Source organism: Onychostoma macrolepis, chromosome 03 (assembly GCF_012432095.1).
Source record: "Onychostoma macrolepis isolate SWU-2019 chromosome 03, ASM1243209v1, whole genome shotgun sequence".
In the NCBI taxonomy this organism is placed as follows: domain Eukaryota; kingdom Metazoa; phylum Chordata; class Actinopteri; order Cypriniformes; family Cyprinidae; genus Onychostoma; species Onychostoma macrolepis.
The window spans coordinates 27941262-27967894 of NC_081157.1; the positions used below are offsets into that span (position 1 = coordinate 27941262).

At 39.0% G+C, this 26633-nt stretch overlaps 1 protein-coding gene across 2 annotated transcripts; it reads left to right on the top strand.

Moving 5' to 3' along the window:
* usp31 (ubiquitin specific peptidase 31) lies at positions 1-26110 on the top strand. 2 transcript variants are annotated; one of them, XM_058770016.1, is made up of 17 exons: positions 1-1630; positions 4068-4205; positions 5777-5871; positions 5958-6050; positions 11267-11402; positions 11684-11831; positions 12494-12668; positions 12832-12943; positions 13062-13156; positions 13489-13566; positions 14421-14550; positions 15269-15388; positions 19901-20126; positions 20235-20393; positions 21326-21478; positions 21660-21698; positions 21785-26110. In XM_058770016.1, exons 1-17 carry the CDS (start codon positions 1103-1105, stop codon positions 23284-23286), a joined length of 3927 nt encoding a protein of 1308 aa, XP_058625999.1. In that variant the 5' UTR covers positions 1-1102; the 3' UTR covers positions 23287-26110. The 2 variants fall into 2 exon arrangements, with proteins under 2 accessions (XP_058625999.1, XP_058626000.1); XM_058770017.1 differs by lacking the exon at positions 21660-21698 and having other exon boundaries at positions 3-1630.
* Positions 26111-26633: the final 523 nt, after the last annotated feature.

The following is a 26633-nucleotide window of genomic DNA, read 5'->3' on the forward strand; positions in this document are numbered from 1 at the left end:
TAAAGGTTGAGGAGGACACCCCAAATCACGATCACCAGGACAGTAGCTACCAGAAACAGCTGCGGGGCTGTGACGTCACGGGCGCACCGCCGCCCTGCAGTGTCAGTGATTTTTAGCAACTAAAGCGCTCGCGGACGCGACGGCCCACCGACGCACCACCACCATCACTATCGGAATCCACCGGACACCAGAAGAAAACCGCCGAGTCAACGGGAACACGCGAAAACATTTTGGGATTTGTGCTGCACGCCGATCTCTGGCTGGTTCGCGCGCATCTGCTGCTGTAGCGTCGGTCTCGCGCAGGATAGCTGTCGCTGAGACTGTCGGATGTAAAAGAGACAAACAAGCCGAAGCATCTCGACTGAGCGCGAATGAATAATATTTAGCGGTCGGAGCGGAGCGTCATTGTCTGGGTGGAGTTGCAGTGCATCGCTCAATTATGCATGAAGAAGCGGCATCGGCTAGCGCACTAGCAGCGCAAGCTAACCACTGTCCCGTATTATGACAGTGATCTGCATGCCTGCAGCGTTTGATCATCACGCGTGGCAGTCAAGCGCGTTTGACTTTGATGCTGGTGCTAGACGCGATGATCTCTGGTAGAAATTCACTTTTGCCCGTCACTTCATTGACATGGCAAACGGTTAGCCAGAGCAGGCCAAGCTAGCCACAGTGTTAGCTAGTAAAAAAATCACTTCACTGGATTATAGACAGCATGCAAACCCTAACGGTTTGTTTTTACTAGAGGGTGCATCCAGTGAGCGAATAATAGAGTGCGTTATAGATGCGCAGCGAGTAGATGGCTGCTAGTTAATAGCCGGGTTACTGCCAACTTGACAGGTTTTTATATCTGAAAAAAGTGGCAGGCGTGCGCGTCTCACAATGCATTTTCTCAAGGCAACTTCGGATTGTGTCACTGAAGCAAACACTTGGATAATAGAGGCACTGCCTCCGGCTAGCTAGCTCTCCGTGACTTTGCGAAGTAACATGCCAGATCTTGAGTGGATTTTATGCTCTAAATAAGCAGCCAGCGTTTGCACAGCGCTTTAGCAATTGTAGCTAGATTCTCGCCGGCAAGAGAGGGGATGCCCTAAACGCTCCGAACATGTCCAGCAAAGCTTCGGGCAAAGAGAAGAAGTCCGGCTTCAGCAAGAAGCTCTTCCGCCGGGGCTCGGTGCGCTCCGTGGGGAGTTTCATGAGCAGGGTCCTGAAGACCCTCTCCACGCTTTCTCATTTCGGATCGGAGCTGCACGCGCCCGAGGGCGACAAGGACGATGGGGGGTTCACAGCCTTCAAGAACGAGGGCAAGGGATCCGTCGCGTCGGATGACAGCGACTGCGGGGGGTTTCTTGCCAGGGACAAAATCCCCGGAGTGTCCGGTTTGAAGAACCACGGCAATACGTGCTTCATGAACGCTATTCTGCAGTGCCTGAGCAACACGGAGCTGTTCGCCGAGTATCTGGCGCTGGAGCAGTACCGAGGAGACCAGACGGACGACGAGAAGCCCAAGACCAACGGGGTCGTGCAGAGGAAGGGCGGTCAGGACAGAGGAGAGGTGACCGAGCAGCTGTCGGGGCTGGTCCGAGCCCTGTGGACCTTCGAGTACACGCCGCAGCACAGCCGCGAATTCAAAGTGAGTTGTGGTGACACACACCTGGGAATAATTTACCTATCTGCTGTAATCGCGCGTGAAAGATTATCTAACCCACACGAGTCCTGAGAAATTGTATGACACCTCCAGGGATGTTTTGATGATTCGTTTGAGTCGGATCTTTTCAGTGAATCACTTTAATCGCTTCACTGAAGTCGTTCACGCGTTGGAATGAATCGGTTTCGCTGATTCATTGAACCGATAATCGGGTATGCCAGTTTAATTATTCGCCGAGACATATAATGGGAAATTACCAGTTTTGAACAATTTATTGGAAACATACGTTTTAAATTAAGTTGACATGGAGGAGTGTGGTTAAGTTGCCTGGGAATATATGTTACCCTGGAGCACAAAAGCAGTCATATGTAGCAATAGCCAGCAATACATTGAATGGGTCAAAATTCTAGATTTTTCTTTTATGCCAAAAATCATTAGGTTATTAAGTTAAGATCATGTTCCATGAAGATATTCTGTAAATTCCTTAACGTAAATATATTATAACTTAATTTTTGATTAGTAATGTGCATTGCAAAGAACTACATTTGAACAACTTTAAAGGTGATTTTCTCAATACTTTTTTTTTTTTTTTGCACCCTCAGAATTCCAGATTTTCAAATAGTTGTATCTCAGCCAAATATTGTCCTAACAAACCATACATTAATGGGAAGCTTATTTATTCGAGGTGGTTTTATTCCTGATAAGAATATTTATTATTTTCGGTCACTTTAAACATTGTAAATACAGTTTGAACATTAACACTGCATTGTGCTTACATACAGGTAAATAAAAAATTAAATTATTATTATTATTATTAAATTAAAATGTACTGTAACTTAAAGTTAAATAAAAACTGTACTGTACTTAAATGTAAAGTAAAAAATGTGTTTTTTTTTATCAAAAAATTAACACAGGCGTCACTTAGCCACCTTGCAAACTTAAGTGTTTTAACTTTAATTTATATTTAATTCAGTGATTCCACTGCGTACCACTACCACACTTTGAGAATCAGTGAACTAAACTAAACCAGAAATAAAAATAAAATAAATGCATAAGATGCTTCAAAAATAAAATACAACAAAAAGGGCTTTTAAATTAAATTAAACAAATCCAAGAGAGAAGTCAACTTTCTTGTGCTTAACACATTTTAAAGATCTGTATAAGAGTTTCACTTAATTACACCATAGGATAAAGTTGGGTTTAGATTTAAACCATCTGCACTTGCGAATAAAAAAACGTACCAAAACATAACAGGAAATTAATATCAAATTCTAAATCTTTGTTTTCAAGAAAACTACCGAACCTGACTACCTTCACACTGAGTGTTTGGAATTCAACATCCCCGCTTCACAAAAGTCGTTCACGAGTTAGAATGAATTGGTTTGAGCGGGTCAATGACTTGCTGATTCATTGAACTGAGAATCGGATATATAACGGGGTGTTAGTAGTCTTTGGTTTTGAATAACTTATTGGAAACATACTTTTCGAAAGAAGTGATTCATGGAAATGTGTCAAACTACTCACAAACAGTGATTATTTTTGCAATGGCGTTTTGTTAGTTGCTAGTCTGCTTTAAGGTTTAAATGTAAATAGTTTCTCCTATTCCACTTTACAACCATAAGCAAGCCATAGGTAGTTTTCATGGAAAAGTGCTTTAAAAGAATTTGGGCAACCTGTTTGGTTCCCTTTGGTTAACCCTTTTAATATATTCAAGTGGTCCCTAGGCATTATTACAGTCCACTTCTGGTGGAGCAACATACATGAGTTTTATTCAGTGTTATATTAACCCTGTAAAGCCTGACATGTGAAAATAGTCCTTTTTTCTTAATAGAATGGTTTATTGAAATTTTAGACAACATGTAACAAAGTTTGCATATGGTTGTTTTATGTAATAAAACGCATATAGTATGATATATGTGGCACATATAGTATGATATAGTGAGAATATGAAGCTCATGCTCAAGGGGAAAAAAAAAACCACCTCAATTTTATTCAGAGGCCCAAACTGAGCAAAAATTGTTGCAGACGTTGTGATTTAATTCATATTTGTTGTGATTGTGTTAATCTGAAATGTTCATTCATACATTAACTTCCTAAAAATCATTAAAGATTTCACAGCAAAAAGACAACCTGAAGGTGGAAATATTGAAAATTACACTAAAAGACATTTTTCTTGCTAAATAAAATTATAAAGTACTATCAGTCATCAAGGTTTCCTTAAGGAGTCCTTAGTGAATCATGTATCAAATATGATTCAGTAGGCTTTAAATGGTTAAAAAACACACAAAAGTGAATCCCTAAAAGGCACAGCTGTCAACACTGAACAGACGTTTTCCATACCTGATCTTGCTTCTGTAGATTAGAAGCATTCATGTCTTATTGTTCAAAACTTGACTAATACTCTGTGTGTGTGATGTGGTAGAATGCTGTGGCCAGGAGTGCCATGCAGTACCGGGGAAATGCCCAACACGATGCCCAGGAGTTCCTTCTCTGGTTACTCGACCGTGTCCATGAAGACCTCAACCATCTTGTACACCCTAACATCAGAGCCACTATAAAGGTATGGCTGATAGTTGGGTTTAATGACCGGATGTTTGGCTGTTTGGTCTAAGGATGACACACTGTAACCTCTAGCTGTTTGCAGAGGTTGCACAGAATGACGTTTGTATCAGCAGCTCCATAAAAACTTGGGATTTCAATTGTTTAATTAGCAGAACGAGAGAAGAGCCAAATGTGGCTGGATTTATAGAGCCGTTCTGCCTTGGAATGGCAGCTAGGAGTTTCACATCAGACATTAGTCTGACAGAGATCGGGACAGAAGAGTTTAGGAATCTTAAATTCTCCCCTATATCAAATGCATGGGACGTTAAGTCGCATCCTATGGCCTGTTCGGAAGAGGGCTCGTTCGGTTTCTTTTTACAGCCTGTGGTGTCCTGGTCAGGGTCAGCTACTTGCATACTCGCATGAGGTCATTCAGCTTGTCCGATTGATTTAGATATACGTTGTGGTTTCCTGGAGTTTGTGCCAAGAAGCACGAGGCTGACAGTTTCCTGGCTGACTGACTGCGCTGCTCTGAAGAGCCAGATGCTTAGCTGGGATCTTAAACTTATAGAAGAACGCCAGTCTCAAATTATTAATCACTTACACTGTCTCGACAGTATATCAGGGTTTTATTTATTATCTCAAGCACTACCTTACGGTGCAGCATTATGCACCTTTAATCTGACTTCTGTCAACAGTTCTTCCGTGCGCTTGGATTGTGTAGATAGTGTTTAAATCGCAGCATTCTGGGTGGTTTAATAGCAGATATACTAGTTGGATTGTTTTTTGAGAATTTTTTTCTTAACTAGGCTGAATTAATTTGATCAGTAAAAACAGAAAAATTGTGAAACATTATTATAATTTTAAAATAGTCATTTTCTATTTAAATATATATTTTAAAATGTAATTGAATTTTCAGCATCATTACTCCAGCCTTTAGTGTCACATGATCCTTCAGAAATTATTCTAATATTCTGATTTGATGTTCAATAAACATTTATTATCAATGTTGAAAACAGTTGTGCTGATATTGTTTTTTCGTGGAAAAAGTGAGACACTTTTTTTTTTTTTTTTCAGGATTAGCATAAAGTGTAAAAAAAAAAAAAAAAGCATTCATTTAAAAATGGCAATCTTTTCATCTTCATTATAAATGTCTTAACTGTCAGTTGAGCAATTGAATGCATCCTTGCTGAATAAAAAAAAAAAATATATTTATTTAACACAAAAATCTTACTAACCCCAAACTTTTGAATTGTAGTGCATGTGATGCAGTTTGTAGTTCAGAACTGTCCAGTAAAACATTTGTTGCGTAACATTTGGAGAATTTACTTTGACACTCGCCTTGTGGTTATCATGTTTTCAAAAGTTTTATGAATTATTATGTAGTTGTGGCCCTTCTTTATGTACTTGACCTGAAATTGATCTGCCTGCAAATGACACATTTTATAATTTTTTATTTTTATTATTAGTTTGGTAAGTGTGTGTTACGTGATATGCATATTTAATAATTGACCTTCCGCTGGTTTGTCTTGAATTACTGGTTTTAATATTGTTAAATATTGCCTAAAAATCTCATGTTTGTCACCGTAGCCTCCTATTGAGGAAGACGATGGAGCGTTAGAGGGACCTTCACCTCCTCTTTCAGCCGGCTCATTTGTTCAAGAGCTGTTTCAAGCTCAGTACAGGTAATAAACATTTAAATACAGCTGACAGACAGACATCAGTATTTGTGTTAGTTGAAATGGCTCACTGTGGCCTCTGTTGATTCCAGATCCTCGCTTACCTGTCCACACTGTCAGAAACAGAGCAACACTTTTGATCCTTTTCTTTGCATCTCCCTCCCAATACCGTTACCTCACACACGGTAAGTACTGATGTCAGAGAGACCGCCATTTAATTCCTTTCTGTGTGTTTTGATGACAGCATCATGCTTCTTCTGTAGGTGTAGACATGAAGGCAGATTGATCAGCCGTCATGTCTTTATTAATGGTGTGACTGATCAACAGGGGTAGATATTAATGTTCAGACACCTGAGTTTAAATGAAGTGTTCGATTTCATGACTGTTGGAATGATGTTGTTAATTTTTTTTAGTCTGCTATGGACTTTCACTTTACATTTCATAGAAAACTAATGGCTTCATTTAATTCTTAACTGAACGTTGGGCTGGGTCTGCTGTTACTCAGCCCACCACATATTGTCACCAATCATAAGACTTGTTGTCGCTCTGTAGCAATTATATAGATACACTATCGATCAAACGTTTTGGTTACAATATAATTGAATGTAGTGTCTTATGCTCATTTTTATATATATTATGTATAAATATTCAAATAAAAATACAGTAAAAACAATCTGGTATATATTAGCACAGGTTTACTTTGTGATATCAAAGCTGAATTTTCAGCATAATTACTCATGTCACACGATCCTTCAGAAATCATGCTAATATGCTGATCTGCTGCTCAAAGCAGTCAGTGTTAATATTTTTGTGGAAACTGTAATACATTTTTTCCCCTGTAATCTTTGATGTAAAGAGTTCAAAATTTCAGTGTTTATATAAAATATATTGTAAATGTCTTTTACTGTCAATTTTGATCGATCTAATGCATCCTTGCTGGATAAAAGTATGAATTTCTTTAAAAAAGAAATACTTTACTGATCCCAAACTTTTGAACAGTAGTGTATTTATTCTTTGATTATGATTTTTTTTTGTGTGTGGTTTTGTTCTTGCTTAAAGAAATTCTGAATTAAATGCAGCTATATTGAGAGCATCAATATCATGTTGATTTCTGAACAAAGGTAAAAAAAAAAAAGGTAATGTACTGTAATACCCTTACAATAGATGTATATGGAGCAAGTAAACTGGACGGTTTAAAAAAAAAAAAAAAAATCTCATTTTTGACAGGAAATAATAATTTGAGGCAGGACTACTTTTCTAGGGAGATAGAAAAGTTACTGTCATTATTCCTGTGGATATTTCTGTAATGTTTATTTCCTGTACAATATGGTCCTAAAGCTACTTGTTTTACCAAGTTAATGTGGATATGATACGAAATATGAAAGATTGCATTTAACTTTGCACAGACAAGGTTAAGAAGTGAAACACCTCTCATTGTCTAATGCTGCTTATAGTATTTATGAATATTTTGAATTAACTTATTTTATGTTTTCATTTTAATTTGTAACGTTTTTGTGCTTTGCTGTCAGAATTTGTATTTTTTTTTTTTGTATATTTCTATTAAAATATTTAAAATATATTTTGAATTCAGTTTTAGTAATTTTTTTGCTTAACCTTGAACTTATTAAAGTCCTTTTTAGTTTGCATTTAATTATTTTATTTTTTCAGTTACTTAAACGATTTGTAGTTTTAGTTAATGAAAACAACACTAACACTTGCCCCATATCTTTGTTTTACTAAACAGTACAGACATTTTCCTTTGTTTTTACAAGCTTATGGACAAATTAAACTTATTTACTGTGGAAATTGACAGCATGCCATGGATATCGATGTACTTTTACTCAAAATATTTCTTCATAAAATATAAAGGTTCCGAAGCTACTTTCTCCTTGTTTTAGGTGCTAAATATATACCTTTCCCTTCAAATGATCATCCTGTTCTACTTCTCTCCTGAGGTGCTCTGATGCTATTTTTAAGAGGCCAGTGTAGTGGTTGATCAAGGAGAGCACTTGGTTTAATCCGGTGGCATTTTTAAGCTGCTGAATTTATTAGTACACATTAATGATTAAAGAAGCCGTAGTATTAGAAGACCGACAGTGATTTACAGCACACCTGCCCCTCATAGTACAGCAGAGATGATGAACCAGTGAATAATAGTCCCTGGGAGAGTTGAATAGCTGGGCAGGTTTCACTTTCACATATTGAGTAAAACCCTGCCGGTGTCTTCATATCATCCCTAATCCAAGAGGTTCTACATCATAAAGAAGAATCGGGGGATATTTTGACCCCTCCGCCCACTGTGGCATTCTGCACTGTCGGCATCTCTCCGCTCTGAAAAACATTAGTGCAGAGAAAGACTAGATTTGGAGCTTATGCTCTGCCAGCATGAACAATGACCGATCCGAGGAAGAGGAAATTTCATCTGGAAGTTCAGTGATGTGCGACTTAAGCGATAGTTGCCCTGGTCGTCACAGTCTGTGGGAGTAGATTTCATTTGCCCTCTCCTTAATTCTGTTTATCCATGCTTAGCAAGTGCTGTTATATCTGTGTATTATTTCATAGGCCATTTATTCCCTACGCTTCTCTGATATGCCACTTCACGTGGGCAGATATTGATGAAGAGTTGTTGATTTAGTCTGCTTTGCCTTCTGGGGCCACTGCACACAGCTTTTCCTCTTTAGAGATGAGTTTGCTTCCTAATGCGTTTAGAGAGGTGATCAAGCATCATTAGAGCAATTCTAAATGCTTTCAGTCCTTACAGGCTGCTGAATGCAATAAAAGGACCTTAAGTAGTGTGTTGCATTGTATCAGCTTGTATTTTAAATTAACGTTTTTTTTTTTGTAATGTTTATTTATTTTATTTTATCCACACCTGAATTATAGATGTTTTTGCACATGAATATAGTTGCATTAGCATTAGTCTTTAAAGCAATAGTTTAAAAAAACAATCTAAATTGGCGTCATCAAAAAAGTTGGCAAGGGGGCAACAAAGGTATGAAAAAGCAAGACATTTTGAAAAGATTCAGCTGGGAGAACATCTAGCAACTAATTAAGTTAATTTACATCAGGTCTGTAACATGATTAGCTATAAAAGGGATGTCTTAGAGAGGCAGAGACTCTCAGAAGTAAAGATGGGCAGAGGCTCTCCAATCTGTGAAAGAGTGCGTAAAAAGATTGTGGAATTGTGGAAAAGATTTCTGTCCCTCGATTGAATGTGTATTCTACCAACACGTTCAAGCCTGAAAGAGTTCATAAAGACATTGTAAAATAAATTCATATGAATTAAGTGGTTTAAAGGGTTACTCCATCCCAAAATGAAAATTTTGTCATTAATCACTTACCACCATGTCGTTCCAAAAACCAGTAAAAGCTTAATTCGTCTTCGGAACACAATTTAATATATTTTGGATGAAAACTGGGAGGCTGCCAAGTAAATAACACTGTCAAGGCCCAGAAAAGTATGAAAGGCATCGTCAAAATAGTCCATCTGCCATCAGTGATTCAACTCTGTTGTATGCTTCTTCCCCAACCCCTAGACACAGACACACACACACACACACACACACCCCCACCCCCACACCAACCTATGCATGCTCTCAGACATATGAATGCAAATACAGCAGCTAATCAGAACAGACTTGTAATGTTGGCTGTCAGTATATGTTTTTTTTGTCTAAGTGATTCTGTATTTGGCACATGTAAACATCGTCACATTCTTTACTTGCATAATAAAAAATAAATAAAAAAAATCAGTGGTTCAATCTGAACTTTGAAGCAATGAGAATACTTTTTGTACACAAAGAAAATGAAAATAACAACTTTATTCAACAATTCGTCTCCTCCACGTCACTATAGCACCATATTAGAGAGAATCCACTGGACACAAACTGAAAAGGAAAAAAAAAAAAAGTATTCTTGTCGCTTCATAAAGTTCAGATTGAACCACTGATGGCAGATGGACTATTCTGACGATGTCTTTCATACTTTTATGGGCCTTGACAGTGTAATTTACAGTCAATGGGACAGTCAAAACCCTCCCAGTTTTCATCCAAAATATCTTAAATTTTGTTCCGAAGACAAACAAAGCTTGTTCTGGTTTGGAACGGCATGGGGGTAAGTGATTATTGACACAATTTAAATTTTGGGGTGGAGTAACCCTTTAATCCATGTTTTCTGAGAAGACACAACCACTTTATAAAATCATTTATTTTATTTTAATTTTTTAATTCGCATATAAACAGGGTTTGAAATTAACTTTTTCTCTCACCAGCCAATTTGGCTACAAAATTATAAAGTTACCGGCCATTCATAACTTCTACTAGCCAAAAAAAAAACAGAAGTAAACCTACAGCAAGGCAAAGCAACCGTTGCAAAACTTTTGTACTTTAGTACATCATGAATTGAACGAACACATTGTGTAAACGGCACCACTGATTATAATGGGTTCTTTAATATTGTATTTTGTCACGTCGCACCGTGCTGCGTCGCTTGTGTCCAGTGTAGACATATTGTGAGTCTTCAGTCGTTTTTCGACACTTCACTATTGCTTCAGTGCAAAGGAAACCAGTGTGCCGTTATTTTTTGTGTTGTGACGAGTATGTTGAAGTAAGCTAGATAGCCGCAGATGCTGCACAATTAGGCTGTATTTAACATATCATGATTCCTCTTGAGTTCAGTATTTATGCTAAATCTGTGCAGATTTGGCTCACATGAACTGCACCAAGAAATCAATGACTGAACATAATTACGAAAAGTAGCCCACCAAATTGGCTTGTGATTTGACAGCGTTGCACACCACAGCTGATTTTTACCTGCATTTGGAGGGTGCTTATTTCAAACCCTGCATATAAACATTGATCAGTGCACATACAGTACATAGAACACATCAAATGTGGTAAACAAAAGCTCAGATGTGGTTGTTTGATGAGCGAGAGTCAATGAAATTTATCATTGCGTGTCATGAGCGCATTTTTTAACTCGATTACTATTTTTAGCCATTAGTTTTAATTCATACGGATTACTTTTGTGATGTCTTTATAAACTTTTTGAAGCATCAAAATTATGGTGGAATGGACTTTCCGTGGAGGGACAGGAATCTATTAGTTTTCATTAAAATGTCCTCATTTGTGTTTTGAATAAGAACGAAAGTGTTATGGATTTGGATGACATGAGGATGAGTAAATGATGACCGAATTTTTATTTCGGGGTGATGGACCCTTTGAGTTTATAGTCAGGTGGTGAGGTGAACTAATGGCTAAAAATCTGGGTTGGCAACCAAAAGCCTGTAGGTTTGCATGGGGTGATAAATGAACTTTCATTATTTTGCCGTTGGTTGCTCCAGGGCGACTGTCTCTCTGAAGTTGCTTTGGATTAATTTGTTGTATCACTTGGCATCCCTCAGGCCTCTGTATGTGACTGTGGTTTATCAAGGCAAGTACTCTCACTGCATGAGGATCGGTGTGGCCGTACCACTCAACAGCACTGTGTCCAGACTGAGAGAGGCCGTGTCACGTGAGACCAAGATCCCACCAGACCAGGTGCAGTTTCCACTTTTTTTTTTTTTGGCCAAAATACTGAGATGTTATTTTGCATCGAATTCCGGCCATGGTGTAAAGTTCTTTACTGTTTCCCTGAATACAATATTGATTCTCCATTAATACTGAGGTTTGGACACTGATGGAGGGTTGATTGCCGTTTGTATGTTCGTCTTCCCACATAACGTCATCAACCAAAGCCGTTTCCTGTTTGTTTGCCTTGTTTTACCGAGATGTTGAGTGTAAACCACTTCTGACCATCCGTCTCTCTTATGTCTGTGCAGTTTGTCCTGACTGAAATGTATTACGACGGTTTCCACCGCTCCTTTTGTGACGATGACGACGATCTTGATATCATTCAAGAAAGTGACTCAATCTTTGCTTTTGAAACTCCTGAGACTTTTAGATTAGAAAACATTCGCTCTAAAAGAGGTACTCTTTCATGCATTGCACTTTAGTTATAGCTCAAAGTATACATCAGTTTTGACGCGAACAGCCAAACACACTTGCTTTCATAGTACTCTCCATTTGATAGCATACGCAAACACAGCTGGTTAACACATGTGCACTAGAAAGTTTTATTTTTGTCCAGTGTTGGTCTGTGCCATTTCTCTCCAGAATTTGACCAATAAAAATGTCTTTGTACTTGTTAAAACTAGAGTTGCAGGTATCTCTTTACTCGCTCATCTAGGTGGGCATTTGTTGTTGTCACCATCTCCAGTAGTCAGAAACAATGGGCCGGGCCAGTGTTCCCCCCATTTGGACCAACAAATTAATGCAAAAAAAAAAAAAACTCAAGGCACATGTACGAGCTGAGTGTACAGAGTATGTGCGGTTAGAAAAATCGAGCTGTGCCCTAGCATACACGTCAAAACCGAAGTATACTTCGGGTTTAAGAAAAACTGAATGTGTATCAAATAATCCTAATTCTAAGAAATCAGCATTTATTGAAACATGAAAACAAAATGAGCTAAAGGTAGTGTTTTGTCTTTGAAAACATAGAAGCAATATCTACAGTAGCTTAGATTAGGATCATCATAAAAGTAGACTGGAGAGTCTGCAAGAATGCAAGTAACATTTTTAACCATTTCCAGGGAGCCTTCTTGCTAATCTGAATCAGAACAATTTGAAATACGGAGCGGAGAGCAGCCGGACACCGTCTTTCATGCAGGGTGCGATGAATCCAGCATCTCCCAACAAAAACACTGGATGTGAGAAAATGATTCTGCTGATCTGTAACCGAGCCTGCACTGGCCATCAAGGACGGAGGTAAAATTATTGTCTTTCCAACATGCTCACACGAGTTGAAGTTCCATTATTTTGACACACTATCTTACTGTACATGGAGAAAATGTAGTAATCTCATTATGCACAATATAATGTAGCATGAAGTGGAAAATCACTGCAGTACTGTACTTTCTGTTTGTTCCAGGTTCGGTCTTCCATTTGTACTATATCTAGAACGCACTGTGACATGGGATGTGTTACAGAAAGAAATTCTGGAGAAAATGCGTCACCTACTAAGGCTAGGGGTTTACATTCAGGTCAGTGAAAGCTCTACTTGTTGTTAAATACAGGTCTTTGAAGTCAGTACAATTAAATATGACTTTTTTTTTCTTGCATACAACTTGCACTTCTAATAAAGAGGATTGGTGTTTTTAGGTTGGGCCCTTTAGTCTGCGTGTGGTCGGAGTGGTTGGAATCACATATCTGTTGCCACAGGAGGAACAGCCACTATGTCACCCCACTGTGGAAAGGTTTGTAATGCATAATCATGTGTTCAGAGCATATTGTGTGAACTTAAACTTCAGGTGTCCTACTGACTGATTTAGACATGTATATTGTTCTACTATTAATGCACATAGACGGTTCTTCCACTGGAGAGCAAATTGTCAGTACTTTTATTACAACAGCATTTTGAACTACACAAACCAAAGACATTTTATGTTACGCTAGATGAATTAATGAGTGTAGTTGAAAAGTTTATCATAACTGCTTTAGTGTGATCAATGAATTTAACACGTGTAATAAAACAAAATACTACAAACATTGATTCATTTTTGGCAAACGTCATGTCTTTCCTTTTTAGAGCATATAAATCCTGTGGGCCAGGTGGACCACCTCATGTTAAAATTGTAGTGGAGTGGGACAAAGAGACCAAGGAATAGTAAGTCAAACGGAGCCTTAATTAATAACTTGTCTGTTTTTGGGGGTTTTTCTTGTAGTGGCCCCAAAATAATATTTAGACAATTAAACCACACTTAAAAATTGCTGAACATAATTGCATTAGATCAGGGTTTCCCAAACTGGGATTTGAAAACCCCTGGTGGTTCGCGAGGGAACTGCAGGGAGTTCATGAGTTGATGAAAAGCTAATAATTAAATTATTAAATTAAATGAAAATTAAAACAGATAAATTTTTTTATTTTATATATATATATTTATTTATTTCTAATATAATTTTTATTTTTGTTTTTGTTTCCCTTGCATGTCATGTGACCATTAACTGTGTACATGCAAGTGTATTGTTACATTATTGAAATATTATATTTAAATCTCAGGGAGTCAAATGTATTTAGCTGAAAGTAAAGTTTGGGAACCCCTGCATTAAAAAAAGAAAAGAAAAACACAAAAGGAGCCTTTTAGATGCCACTTGGTTGGTTTATTTATTTGTTTGTCTAATGCATCAAAACTTTATACTGCTGTATACTTCCTGAAGGTAGTTTGGGGTAAGATCAATTCCACAGGGGAATGTATGGCTAAAAATTTCAGAGCAAGAAATTTGAGTGAAGCCAGAAAGGAAGGGTCATTTCAAACATTTTTTGAAGTTCAACACTGTAAGTGTCAAAGGAGTTTCTTGACCACATGTTTGCAAGCATTAAACATTCCCTGGCAGACTGTTAGAGAAAATATCTTGCAGAGATGAAATAAATATGTCTGTTGAAGTCACAGAGAGGATCGCAGACATGCTTGACCGGTCTGGTTAGAGATTTGTTTCCAGCGTATGTTCTGATTCCCGCAGTTTGTTTGGACACACTGAGGAAGAGTACATCCCTGATGCTGAGAGTGTGTATCTGCACAGAGAGCAGCACCATCAGCCGCAGGCCTGCACCCTCGCTCAGTGCTTCCAGCTCTACACCAAAGAGGAGCAGGTAAAAGTCTGGCATAATACACGTCAAGTTTTACCCACGTAGAGGATTTGTTTACCCAAAAGTGAAAACTCTGTCATGTAGTCACTATCATGTCTTTCCAAACCTGTTTGACCGACTTTCAAAACTAAGCCATACAATGAAAATGAAAAGTCTGAGGCTGTCAAACAAGATTTTTTATTGACTAATGGCTTAAATTTCTGTCCCTTCCTCACACAAGAGGTGATTTATGATGCTTTAATGTCATTTTTGGAGCTTGACAGCCCTCATCCACTTTCTTTGTATGGAAAAGAGCAGCTCAGACATTCTCCTTCTGTTCATGGAAGAAAGAAAGTCAAACAGGTTTTGAACGACATGAGAGTGAGGAATGAAGACAGACTTTTGATTTGTTGCGTGAACTATTCCTTTAAAAGTGCCCTCACGCTCCTTTAATTTCTACTTCTCCAAAGCTGTCTTTGTGGGTGCGTATGTCAATGTTACTCTATTTCTGCTGTCAGTGCTGTTTTAAAATTGCTAGTTTTTTGCGAACACATCTTTAACCCTGGAACGGGTCCACATGTCGTATAAATATACACTGTGGTTAGCCAGAGCCAGCCTTGGGCAGCTAAGGAAGGGTTTGGAACTGGCTGTGCTTTAAGGAAAATGAAGGAACAGCCAGATTTGTAAATGTAAAACCTCTCTGACTGATTTTGTTTATGTCTGCTTCCTGTATGCCTTCCAGTTGGCCCCAGATGATGCTTGGCGCTGCCCCCATTGCAGGCAACTGCAACAGGGGCGGATCAAACTCAGCCTGTGGACCCTGCCGGATGTTCTTATACTGCACCTCAAGAGGTTTAGACAGGTGCTGTACTGATCAAATCACATTCCCTGCACAAATGGTGCTCTCTTCATGCATATGTGTGATAGGGCCTTTTTACACCTGGTCACTTTGTGCGTTTTCTCTGATTGGATAGCTATCCAATCGTGAAAAGACCAGGTGTAAATGCCCTCCGAAATGCTTTCGAGACGCATTTAAATCCAATCGCTCAAACCACTTCAGGAGGTGGTCTGGGATGCATTCCAGACTAAACTAGACAAGTGTAAATGGGTTGTTGACGTGACATGGCATTTTCACTGTCCCACAAGATAAAAATTAATATAATTAATATTGTCGTTATTTAAAATGCAGTAAATGGTTAAACATTTATTTGTCCTATGTGGACCCGTTGTTATAAAAGCTGCAATGTTATTAATTTTTGAGCTAAGTCTCAAAATTGTCCTATGGTCTGACTGTCCCAAGCATGGTTCAATAAATTACTTTTATAAATGAAAAAAAAAAAGCATAAAAATGTTAATAAATACACCCAGCATAATTGTACAAGTGTCTATTTTAGTAAATGGCAATCTTTTTTTTCATCCATATATTTCTGAAAGCGTAGGAACTTGATACATTTTGATTTTAAATCGGCCAATTCCAGAGAATTAGTTGAAGGACAATCAAAATTATGCCTTTAAAAAGAGTAGATATATAGTTTAAAAAAAAATAATTCACATCTTAATGAATATAGGTTGAATATCAGTCATTTTTAGCTGTGCCGCATATGCAGCGGGGTTTTAGTAACATACAGATTGACTAAGAGACTGAATTTTGTTGATAAATTATTTTTTGTTTTGTTTAAAAAACATGTTGATATTGTTTGTATCAAAATTAAACTTTCTTTCTCCTTTGACATGTTCAAAGTTAAATAGAATTAATTTAATAACTACTATTTCTGTCCTTTAGTGTGACGTGATGTCCTATGGTGTGATGCATCTTCAAAAAAAAAAAAAACAGTTGAGTATTGCAATAAGGGAGATACAAATATCACTCGGCTTAAAATGGTATAATTTTCAGCAGTTTTGAACAGATGACAGATTGTTGTCAAAGTGTCTTGAAATCGCCCAACAAGTCATGGGGAAAAAATATTAATTATAATTTCATATTAAATAAATAGCATTATATGAAAATAAGTGGCTAACAATGAAGATAAATCTCTCTCATGCTATTTATGTATTATTAAGAGTGCTTTTTTTTCTTAATTTTTGCTATGTCACACCATAGGACAAATTTATGGTACAGTTCAGTTTAAAGTCCTTGTAAAGAGAATTCTGAGAATTGTTTCTAAACACATTACAAATGTTAGAAATGTATTGCTGAAACACATTACAAAGACTCTGAACTATGTAGTACTGCCAATTGTGGAGAGTGGCCTGTGGTGAACGTTTGGATAGTAACTTAAGCTGGCTGCACACTAGACAATTTTCAAATCTTAAACGATTTTAAAACCATGGGAGACCACAGACATGAAGACAGTTCAACCGATTTTTAGCCTTATAATCCTCTGAACAAACACACTACATTTTTAGACCAGACCGCGAGACCACACACTTGAAGATTGTAGGAACGACTTCACAGTGACACGAGATCTCACAAAGACTCGCGAGATCAAACGTGACTAGAGAAGAAAAACAAATGGAGGACAATCAACGTTGTCCGCTGTAGGCATGGGACGATAACTGGTTTCAAGGTATACCGCGGTTTGGAAAATTCACGGTTTCAAAACCACTAAAATTTTCGGTTATACCGTTCCTGCGGTATGCTCCTCTTTTTACGTGTCGTCAAAGACGGAAAGTGCAGGACTCCCTCAGTTGTGAGCAGTGAAGAGCGTAACGAGTCACACGACCCCTCCCCCTCCGGACAGAAGTCAGTGAGAGTCACCTGTGTGTAGGATGATGGCCGAATGAGGCAAATCCCTGGAACTTTTTCCCCTGTCGAAAAAGGCGAAGTCTGCCGTATGGGAATTTCTCGGGTAACGTAGACGATATTCCGTACAGATGCCGTTTTGGCGCCGATCGCTAAATAAATACTTCCAGGTCGTACACAAACGATATCCGTGTCGTCTTCATTTCTCCCTCTTTCACCCTCGATCAAGACAGAGACCCATTCGCTGGTTGTTTCAGTGTTGAAATAAATACTATTTGGCTTGCTACCGAGGCAGATAACATACCTAATTAACTAGCTAACGTCAACTAGTTTCCTCCCTCACGTTACCTCACAGAGCGGGGAATAGCAGACTAAAGTACAACGTTTCTGCGATTTAGTACAATACATTAGCTGGTATCACGTCTATAATTTTAAGCCTCCTCCCATTGTTTACATCTGTTCAAAATCACGTAATTTAAAAAAGAAACAAACTGCTGGCTCAGGTGTCTTTGCCACTGTTTGAGTGTTATACGGTGTGTGTGTGTGTGTGTGTGTGTGACACAATTGCGCACTCTCCTTTAGGCTTGGGCGGTATCCAAATTTTGATACCGTCAAACCTCCTCCCTATTTTACCTCGGTATACGGTATTACCGTGAATAATAAAAAAATTATGACATAAGGCTCAGACAGTGTCACCAAACTGTTGGCTTGTGCCTAAACCGTTCAGAAACTGAATACCAAACACTAATACTGAAACAATAACAAAATAACATGCACAACAATATTAACAACTATTATTAGCAACAAATAGCAGTTTAGAAAAAAGTGCAAATACAACAGTCAAACAGAATTAAATTAACATAAACATCCAGAACAGTTTTTGCGCAGAGACGCGCACACAAATCAATTAAATTAAATCACAGCGCCTGAACAACTTTTAATAACAAAGAGCAGCTTATAAAAAAAGTGCAAATAGACCCACAACAGTCAACCAGAGTTGAATTAACATAAACATCCATATTATAAAAAGTATTGCAAAGCGGCTGTCGGTGGACCTAGATGTTGTTGGTCCTGCATCGGGAGGCGTTGAAACTGTTGCACTGAGTGAATTCGGGTCCATCCTCGCAGCAGTGAGTGGATGGTGGTTTCGTATATGCGACCTTAGGTTCGAGGTATTTCCATCTCTCGCGGTCACCTTTTTGTTGCACAATTTGCAAATTGCCTCGTCCGTATTTACCGCCTCTCCCTTCTCGTTCGGTCGAAACCCGAAATACTGCCAAACTGCAGAAGTTGTGTTCTTTTTCGAGACCAGCTCACTTGGTGCGCGACTCGCCATCTTTCCCCTCTCTCTCTTTCTACTCCACGCTGTCACGTGATGACAACCAAGCATACGCATTTTTAGGCATTAAATAAATTATATTTAATATTTAATCCTCGTCTCCTATATATGTGCATTGTTTTTTATGACGGTATAACGGTATTGAAACTGATACCGTTGCTATTTTTAGATCCCGCGGTATACCATATTACCGTATTACCGCCCAAGCCTACTCTCCTTATGTGTATGTGCACACATCTTTGTACCTCACCGCTCATAACTTGGACTGAAAGATGAATGTGTAGAAAGTGAGCATATCTCCAAAAAACATTGTTGAGCTGCAGGTTTAATGACTGCATTTTTTATTTTTTACAGAAATTGTTTTGATTTATGTTTTTGATTATTGAGCTGTAGGTTTAGGTTAAGTGACTGCATTTTTATTTTTCATTTAGAAGAATTTTTTAAAATTTTTTACATAAAATAATTTATTTATATTATGATTATTGTTGAGCTGCAGGTTTAGGCTCACTTAAGTGACTGTACGTAATTTAATTAACAAGAATTCAGTTATTTATATTAATTTTTTAGCCTGACATGTTTACCGTTCCAAAATGTTCTATATTTTTCTTAAAAATAAAATGTATTGTGTTCAGTGAAAAATTGTTTTTGTTGTTTTTTACCCAGACATTTAAAAATAACATATTTTAGAGCTGTAATCGTGATACCGTGAAACCGTGATATTTTTTTTTTTTCATACCGTCAGAATCTCATACCGGCCCATGCCTAGTCAGCTGGCTCTTCTGGCGCGCCTTCTGTTTCACAGTGAAAAACAAAGTATAGAAAAGAATATGGGTGATATTCTCTGCTTTCATGTCATGTTTGTGGCTGCCAAGTTTCATCTATAGAAGCACGCATCATCCGGTAGATGACGCTCGTTAGCTTGCTCTCATTGGCTATCGCGGGTATCACATCAGAGGCAGCCCGATGAAGAGTTCGATTTGAGTTCGACGACGCTCCGTCTCGATGGGGAACAGATAAATAATTGTAATGACACCACACAATAGAGGATTTTTGGCCGGGAATCGTGCCACACCCCCTGATCGTTCGGGGTGCAAATCGGGCTTAAAATCGGGCTTAAAATCCTCTAGTGTGCGGCCAGCCTTAAACTTTGAACCCCACCAGGGGGCGATCCTTTAAATATCACAAAGGTCTACCTGGAGAGTTGTGTGTTAGCATTCCAGTTCACTATCTTTGGATAAAAGTGTGTAATGTGTGTAAATGGCTTACTAATGTGTGGGCTTTGTGTCTTCAAGGAAGGGGACAGGAGGGTAAAGATGCAAAACATGGTACGATTTCCTTTGATTGGCATGGATATGGCGCCTCATGTGGTGAAGAGAAGCCAGAGCAGCTGGAGCTTACCCTCACACTGGTCCCCATGGAGACGACCATACGGACTTGGCCGTAACCCAGATGACTACCTTTATGACCTCTATGCTGTATGTAACCATCATGGCAACATGCACGGAGGGCATTACACAGGTAATGCACTAAGAACTTAAGTGCTTGGATTTATGTCAAAATTTCGCTGTATTACCTCTTTGAATGGTTGATTTGATATTTCAGTCCCTGTCTTTTAACTCTTAACAGCGTACTGTAAGAACTCCATTGATGGGCAGTGGTATTGCTTTGATGACAGTGAGGTTCAGCCTGTAGCTGACGAGGATGTCTGTCAGCAAACCGCATACATTCTGTTCTATCAAAGGAGGACAACTATTCCCTCATGGTCGGCAAACAGCTCTGTCGCAGGTGACTCTTGTTCCTTATTGAGTTTTGGGTTGACACAGTTTGCTGACTCATTTGTCTTGTTCATTTAGAAGGCTTGTGAAGGTGCTGGCATGTGAACCAAGTGACCCTCTTTTTCCAGCCCGATGAAACTGCTTCATATTAGTATGACACTCTTTGATGAGACTTTTAGTAGAGCCTGATTCCATTCCGGCGAAATATAAAATAAAAGAATTAAGAGTTTGTTGTACTGTCTAGACATATCTAGCATTGAAGGGCCTCCGGCTTATTTATGGAGACAAAGTTAGAAAAAATGGGTCATTTAACATCAGAGTCATGAACACATTACCGAAACAGTTCACCAAAAAAGGAAAATTTCTCCCTTTCTTTCTAAACTGATAACCAATGTAACAAACTAACCTAATCTAAACCTTAGTATAACTTTTGTAGCACATGCTGTTAGGTAGCAGTATAGTTAGTTGTGATTACATCTGTCCATGATTTTCTGAACTCTTAACCAAATTCATAGTTTAAACTTAACTTCACAGGGTATTGTGTGATGTAGATGACCAATGAAATCAGCTGTTTGGCGTAGTTTGTAGGGGTGTAAAGAGCACGTTCATTTCAAAACGATATGACATCGATTCTCATAGCCAACAATATGATATTTGCCAATACCTAAAAAAAATTGTACCGTATGATTACGATACTATTACGATCTGTCTTAGTATTCAACAACCCTGATGATCAGCAGTGGTTAGTCTACAAGTCTAAAAGATCAGCATATGAAGAGTACTGTATCAAAACAGCCCAGTTAATTCTAAGGGTCAGAGAGTGGACAGAAAATGGAATGTTGTTGTTGTTGTTTTTTTTGTGAAGAATGCTCTTCTACAACAGTGCAGAACATGGCCCTGTAAATGAAAATCCTTGTTTTTGGATTCGTGTAACTCCCTTAGGCTCCACCAGCTCATCTTTATGTGAACACTGGGTTAACCGGCTTCCGGGCAGCAGGCCGCCCAGCCTGGCCTCCGGAGCCTCCTCGAGACGCACATCCCTGATCTCTTTGGCAGAGTCAGTGGAGTTTCCCGGTGATCGCAGTGAAGATGATGGTGAGGAGCTTCGTTATGCCTCTAACATGGGTGTTCATCTTTCTGGTGTCTTTAACATGTAAATCTTTAGAAGCTGAGTAGTACCGTATCTTGCCCTCATCTTCCTTGTGTCCTCTTATTCTGTGTATTGTGCCAGTGTTTTACTCTTGCCTTTCTTTATTATGTCTTCTCTCTCTTGTAGCTTTAGCGCTTACTAACACAGGATCTCCCGCCTTGCTCAGTTAAGACAAAACTGCATGCCAATGTTCTTTTCATTCAGTCTGGTATCAGCGCATTAGTTTAAATCTCTCTGTTCTTTTTGTAAAGGAGGATTTTCAACGCGGCCCTTCGTGAGGAGCATCCAGCGGCAGAGCTTGTCCTCCAGATCGTCGGTTACCAGCCCTCTGGCTTTCAGTGAAAATGGGATGAAACCTTCCTGGTCCCTGTCACAGAAACTACAAATGAGATCCAACTCGCCGTCGCGATTCTCTTTGGACTCACGCTCTTCCCCTCCTCTCGAGAGGATAGGTGAAGCTTGTGATGATAAAGTGTCCACGTCTTGCTTTGGTGGCTACAGCAGACATGAGCGTCAGCCCAGCAGTAAGGCCCCACTGGCCATGATGGAGGGTAATGGCAGTGATGACGGCAGTGGGAAACGGATCCTAGACGAGGCCTATTGCAGAGCTCCGACACAGTCCGACAGGAAGAGCTCTAAAGGTGAGCCCGTCGACAACAACAACCAGATTAATGCTGTGGACCAGAATACTCTCGGAGTGCTCGCCAAAGAGCAGAAGCATAAGAGCTCCGGGTCGGAGAAGAAAGCAGATGAGAAGAGCTCCAGCAAGAAGAGCTCCACCAAAACCAAGGGGGACCAAGAGAAGCCCTCCAAGAAGCGCCAGAGCATCTCTTCTGTCACCAAGTCTCCATCCGCCCAAGTGTCTTCCAGCCCTCAAGCGAAGGGCACCAAAGCGACCAATCTAAAAGAGAAGAGCGATTCTCCCAAGAGTACCAAGGGTACACCTTCAGGAACGCCCTCCAGAAGGAAAGAGTCTTTGCAGGCACAGGAGTCTCCGGTGTCTGGAGGCACAAAGGGGAAGCCGTCCCTTACTTCCACACCCCAATCCTCTGCCTCTCCCTCGCCCACATCCAAAAAGAGCTCCTCGGTGGCTGAGAGGAGCTCTGTGTCTGGCAAGAAGAAGCTGGTGGAGAGAGGCTCCACCAAGGACTTGGCGCACACCAGTCCCCTGGCAGAGAAATCTAGAGTCAATGCCACCCCGCGAACATCCCAACCTAAAACTGCCGAGGCAAGCCGGCCCGAAAGGAGACCGGTGAGAAGCTCCAGCAGTAGTTCCTCAGTCACCAGCCTGCGCTCCCCAAGCGTCTCCTCGAGAGACCTCCGCCGCAGCAGCAAATCCGAGGACAAGGGACTCTCGTTCTTCAAGAGCGCGCTTCGGCAGAAAGAGACTCGGCGGTCGGCCGATCTGGGCAAGACCACGATTCTCGCCAAGAAGGCTGTGGAGAGGGCTGCCAAGTCCAGCAGCCAGTGCAGACTCGATGCTGACGAGGGCGAAGGCACGGGAAACTCGTCCCACCAGGTCTCTCCAGAGCCGCGCTCCTGCAAAGCTGCCGCCAATGAGAAAGAGTCCTCGAAGACCTCCGCCCCCAACAAACGCTCTCTCTTACCAGTAGGCAAGTCCAAGTCTTCCAATTCTGAGACTAGCCTTCAGTCTCCCATCAATGGGAAGAGGCCTCTTGAAAAGATCTCATCCTCTAAAAAGCTTTCTTCCAGCATGCAATCCTCTGCACGGCCAACACAGACGCCTCAATGAAATTTTAATAGCAGTTCCATTATTTTCTGTAATGCAGCTATTTTTTGATGTGCCTAAGAAGAATATAAAGTATATAGTATATACCTGTATTTTACTTTTCTCAAAGAAAATATGTAAATTATCAGAAAGCGCCTTTCTATCCTGCCATGGAACCAAATCGTTGCCTCTGGCAAGGTATGGTATATGAATCTACTACTGTTCACGACTCTGAATAGGAATGTTTTATCTTAGCACTTTGTATATATTTTTTCTCCCTCGAATAATGCTTAGATGTTATGGATACTATGTACAATACTTTTTAACTTGGTACCGTTCCTTTTTATTTGGACAAGTCACTTATGATGAAATTAGACTCTTGCGATATTCCTTGGAGTACTGTACCAATTCACTCCACATCTACACTTGGTGCTATTTACAGTCCAGTGTTCCCCTGGCACTGATACAGCATGAGATTGAGAAGAGTTACATCATGAAACCTGGCCGAATTTGCGACTGTAGATTTAATGGGGTTCGGCAGAGTCAGAACAATCTCTTTGGTACCTCTCAAAGCCTGCTCTCCTACCCCAACTTTTTTTCTTTTGTACTCGAGAGCAGTTACAAGTGTTCCAGTAGCATTACTGCCCTTAGAAATATGCGCAACAATGCCAACTACAGGCCGATAGCTGAATTGTTGCTGAATGAATGTGATCTTTCGAATGGTACATTAGTGGAGGACAATCTTTAAACTCACAATATTTAGTTTATTCCAGCAAAACGCTGTGAGATCTCCTTATCTGGATATTAATGGAGGCAGTGTAAGCCCTGCATGACTTTTTTTTTGTATATCTTTGTTTTTTCAATGAAAGTTTAAAAGCCACACAATCATACTTGAACCATTTCACGCCCGCCAAGTCCAATGCCAACATATATGCGGTTTTCATTTGGCATGCTCCGAGCTGGGGTTAAACCCTTGCGTGATGGTTTTTATCTCCCATACTTATCTGTGGACAACCAGTGCAATAGTTTTCAACACTTTGTAGGAGAACCGATATATGACCTTATGTATTTGGGAAACATGTTCAACTTAATGTTACTGTTTTAGAAACAAATTATTTTAAATATCAATACTGTGCATATGCAATAGTGATAAACATTTAATCAATGTAAATCAAAATTATTTTCAGGACTGTAATGGCTCACCACAATAATGGGTTTCATATTATATATAATATTTTTTTTTGTGGCAAGAGTTTGTGATTTAATATCCAATTGAAATGGCTCTGCAGAAAGGCCTTTGTTTATTTTGTGTACTTGTCAACACCATCGACTTCACCTAAATATATTTTCTTCTCGATTTAGTTTAGACAAGTTCATTTGGAATAATTCAAAATGTTATGTATGACAGGAGAAATGTAAGGTTAAACAAGTCATTATTGTTACATTTGCATAATAGTGTCATTACGTCGGCCGCTGTTCAGCTTGCTTCCCTGTAATTAAAACATTAATCCAAGCGCTGCTGACGCCACTGTTGAACCGTTCTCATTTTCATGCTGCTCTTCGGTCTCAGAAACCCATCTCTTTCAGCACACTTTATCTTAAAATAGATAATTTAGCAATGAACCTAATGTGTAGCACGCTTCTTATTTTTTGCGACAGGCCCATATTGTGTGTGCACTGAAAAAGTATTTGTAAAAAGCAGTATTGCATGATTACATTAACGCATGCACTTAACTATGCAAGTAACTGTTGCTAAACAAGACGAGTCTGGTTATTAATGTCTGATATTTGTTTTTGGATTTTATTTATAAGAAAACAGAGCATGAGTTGTTTCCATTTTCTTGCTTTTTTGCACACTTGTCCAACTTTAAATATTGTAATTATGAGGACATAAATTATTAGCTTTAATCATATGTATTCCAGAATTAGCAATTGGCATTGTATTTTCATGCTATTTTCCTATCTTTTTTTATTATTAAAACTATTATTTTAATTCATAAGCTGTTCTTTAGGGTAAGACCTCCCTGTTTCCATGTGATAAATTAATTTTTTATATTTTTATAGTCACAGCCTGTTTTGGTTTTTCACATTTTGCTGGCTTGATGTGGTCTGCTCATGCTTTCACATGTAGTATGTAGGGAATGTTGTATCTTATATCAGCTATGTAACTTTATCGTCAGCATTCAATCAGTGCACACAAGTCCTGCATCGCTTGCAATGCTGATACACTAAACAATACATTCACTTTGTTTTTCACGTCATTCCATGTTTTAAGTTGTGAAGTTCTCGGACCATGAATTCAGAGAAGTGCTATTACCCTCTCTATAGTCTTACTGCATATGGGATGTTTTCAATGGCTCAAGTGCTAATATGACATGGTCTTATCAAGCGTTTGGATAGGACAGATGATTTTATCATTATAATGAAGCTGTATCAGTCTTATGGTATAATATGCGTGCTCTTGGTTTACACACTGGACTTGAATGATTTCTCTTGGCCCAGAGCAGTTTTCATATATTTGTTCATGAACTGGTACCTGCTTTGGTGGGCTAATAACTGGGCTGTCATTTTATTATATGAACAACAGTCTAGGTCAACCAAAAGAGGAAAATAATATTTGGTTAGAAAAATCGAAAACCACGTAAATGTTTGGTTGCATGAGACTGAGTCAAATGCTTTTTGTTAATTTATTTGTATGTTTTATGTGTATGCACTTTTTTTTCTTTTTTGAATGTTTGTTTTTTTTATTATTATTTTAAAGAATGCATTTCTTTGAAGAATCATTTGTATTCATAACATTGTCTCCCCAATGTAAGTTGGCGGTTGAATTATGATTAAAAAAATAGACCTGCATTAGAGGTCTAACCTCAAATTTGTCCTCAAAATAATTATTTTGATTCATTTTATTTGTTTAGCTTGGGTTTGAACTTTTCTTTGCAGCAAGCGGTGTAATATCCAATGTTGACCACAAGGTGGGGCTTTCCACCATGCTTTTAAAAATATGCAGCGATCCAGAATATTTCATATTGGGGAAAAACAGGCAATTCTAGACTCCCTTTGGAGGACTTCAGGCCCTTGGCAATTGACTAAATTTGTTTTATAAATGAAGGTGCTCATAATGAAAGTGCGTACTAATGGAATCATTGTAGTTTGAGTGAGAGATTCATGTAAACACAAGTCATGTCTTCAAGGGGTAATCAACTCAAAAATGAAAATCCAAACCTGTATGTCTTTTCATTTATCTGTAGAACACAAAATAAGATATTTTGAAGAATATTGGTAACCAGACAGTTTTGGTTCCTGTTGACATTGTATTTTTTGTCAGTAGGAACCAAAACTGTTTGATTACCAACAAACAGAAAAATTAAAGT